Source organism: Eucalyptus grandis, chromosome 8 (genome assembly GCF_016545825.1).
Source record: "Eucalyptus grandis isolate ANBG69807.140 chromosome 8, ASM1654582v1, whole genome shotgun sequence".
In the NCBI taxonomy this organism is placed as follows: Eukaryota; Viridiplantae; Streptophyta; class Magnoliopsida; order Myrtales; family Myrtaceae; genus Eucalyptus; species Eucalyptus grandis.
This window is the reverse complement of record NC_052619.1, coordinates 24,758,775-24,761,298: the sequence shown is the minus strand read 5'-3', so window position 1 is coordinate 24,761,298 and position 2,524 is coordinate 24,758,775. Positions and strand designations below refer to the sequence as shown.

The following is a 2,524-nucleotide window of genomic DNA, read 5'->3' as shown; positions in this document are numbered from 1 at the left end:
ACTGGGGCTAGAAAGTTTCGAATTTAAAACTTTTGGCTTTGATATCATATGAAATATTATAGGATCACTGCCAATTATTCTAAAACTTTATGCTATTAGATGAATGCGTGATTTAATATTTAATTATTATAACAATTCTAAAGGCGTCCGATGCTCATTTAGCTTGCACTCGGGTTTACTTGAAGTTGAAGGAATGAAAGTGGATTGATTTGGACCACGAAAATAGAAGGGCTTGAATTGTCGCGTGTTTGTCGGATAGATTTACTCGGCACTTTTGCAATCAGAAAGATTTGAAGTATTTTATGATTTTTCTGTATAATTGATTTTTTCTATTGGTGCTGTGTATTATTGGACTAAGAAAGAAATTATCGTACCAGGTTCCAACATACCCGCGCACCATCCCATCACAAAATGTACCAGAACTCACCAATGTATCGATCTCTCCTGCCAAATGAAAATAACAGTGTCCTCCAAGGTAGTTCCAAATCGGCAGACTTCATTTTCCAAAACTGGCCCGGCTTGAGTAGGAGTGAATAAGCGAAGGCCAATGAGATGAACATTTCTTACTAATTCCCCAAAAAAAATTTGTATGATCTATGAATTTTACCGACCAAATCCGTCTCCATCTTCTATCACCTTTCACCTTTGCATAACTCTTTATTTTAGAAAACAGAACAAAGAAGATTAAGAGACAACAATCTCCCCAAATCTCATCTTATTTCACATTAAAAGCATATAATCTATTCATTCTGATGTAAACATAAGGGCTAATTGGCCCAAACTCCGCAGAAAGAGTTGATGAGGTCTCGCCCTTCATGCGGTCATCGACAAAGTCATAGTAGCAAAGGAAATTCATGTGAATGAGGGGCTTCGTCAATGAACTCCTCTGGCGTCTCGATCATCCTCGGGACGTATGAGAATGTAGCAAGAGGGTATCTCACTTGATTCTTTTCTGAGTTTTGATCCTTCCATTGCTCCATGCCTAATCAAGAATGAACCCACAAGATTAGAAATGATTTCAATAAAGTAGCGCAAACTAGTACTAAGAAGAATTTTCAAGCCAATAAGTGAATCACCACACATGCTTCACCGGCAATGACCATGAAAGTCAAAGCCAAGGGCTCAAAACTGAACCACTTGCCATCTTTGGTCCTCGCATCCAAGCCCCTAATGTTGCTCTGGTGCGAGAAGGACAAAAACTTCTTGTCCTTGTGACCAGCCGGGTTCACGCTGACCTCGACGCCTTCCGATTTATTGGACTTCAAGAATCGTGGGAGGTACGAGCTGGAATCGATGCAAGGGTCATAGCATTTCTCGACATCGTAGCTCTCGCAGACCATCCTAAACACTACTTTCTCCATCTCATCGATGAACTTGCCATAGTCATGAACAACTTTGCTGCAGCCAACAAAAAAAAACAAGAAATTAAATTAGAGAAGTCAACTATGGGACTGACTCTATTTATTTTTCTCGATACCCTATCCCCTAAACTTGATTTGCTAAATTCGGTTGGAGAAACATTTTTGTCATGTGGGATCATTTAATGAAGTAAGAAAATTTGAAGGTGCACTAGCAAGACATGAAAATTGGCATATATATCGAATAACATGGTTCGAATTAGATAGGTGTTTCGACAAGTGAGCTTGGACGTATGACGTAACGAGCTTGTTTAAATATTAAATATGCACAATCATTAGACTTTGTTACGTATACCATTTTTAAAACACCTTCTTGGTAATTGCTAGGGAAATCATAAAACAGTATGAGAAAGATCAAGACATTAAAGTGGGATGGGGAGCCGTTAATAAGTTCAAAAAGTACAGTGAATAGAGATGTGCACATAGAGTATTAAGAGTGGAGGAAATAGAAGAAGGCACCTCCCATGTGATGTCCCGGTCTTAAAAAAGTTCGAAGGAGTAGATAACATATTCATGAATGCGCTGGAGGTGTAGTTCAAAGCATATACAGTTACTATTATACTAAAAGGGAAAAAAGATCAGAACCAGATTCTAATGCATAGACATACATTGAGGATGACGGTGAGTGAAACAGTCTGTGGCAGTGTCAGTCAATAACATAACTAGTGCAACTGTGAAGTGTGGACGGTGTTTTGGAAATGGTATGTAACGTGAACAGCCACAGTACTTGGTAAACAAACAGAACTTAACCAAAGATGGTGGAAATGGTGGCAAGACATATTTTATCTCGAGCTGCATCTGATTATAGAAGAGGCAAATCAAATCAATTTCCTCATCCCAAATGAGCTTGTGCTTTCCTCCTGGACAAAGGGTAGCTTGACTTGTTTCAGTTTCATCCTGAAGAGCATCACAAGAGCGCTTTTAGAACAACTAAATATGCAAGAAAGGGTGTTACTTCATTTTCCATAGACCGAGGAAGAAATAAACACAGCTCACACATTTTAACTCTGCAAAAGCAAGAGTTGAAAATCTAGGGGTTGCTGGCAAAATTAACAAATTTAGGATAAACATCACGATAGAAACTCAGTTGTAGATGTACTTGCGAT

At 38.7% G+C, this 2,524-nt stretch overlaps 1 protein-coding gene across 1 annotated transcript; it reads right to left on the bottom strand.

The window, feature by feature from the left end:
• Nucleotides 1-715: 715 nt before the first annotated feature.
• LOC104437767 (probable 2-oxoglutarate-dependent dioxygenase AOP1) lies at nucleotides 716-2,299 on the bottom strand. Its single transcript, XM_039298729.1, has 3 exons — nucleotides 2,169-2,299; nucleotides 1,077-1,398; nucleotides 716-982 (listed from the first exon to the last, which is right to left on the bottom strand). The coding sequence occupies exons 1-3, from the start codon at nucleotides 2,195-2,197 to the stop codon at nucleotides 938-940; spliced, it is 396 nt and encodes a 131-aa protein (XP_039154663.1). The 5' UTR covers nucleotides 2,198-2,299; the 3' UTR covers nucleotides 716-937.
• Between the last annotated feature and the right edge of the window lie 225 nt (nucleotides 2,300-2,524).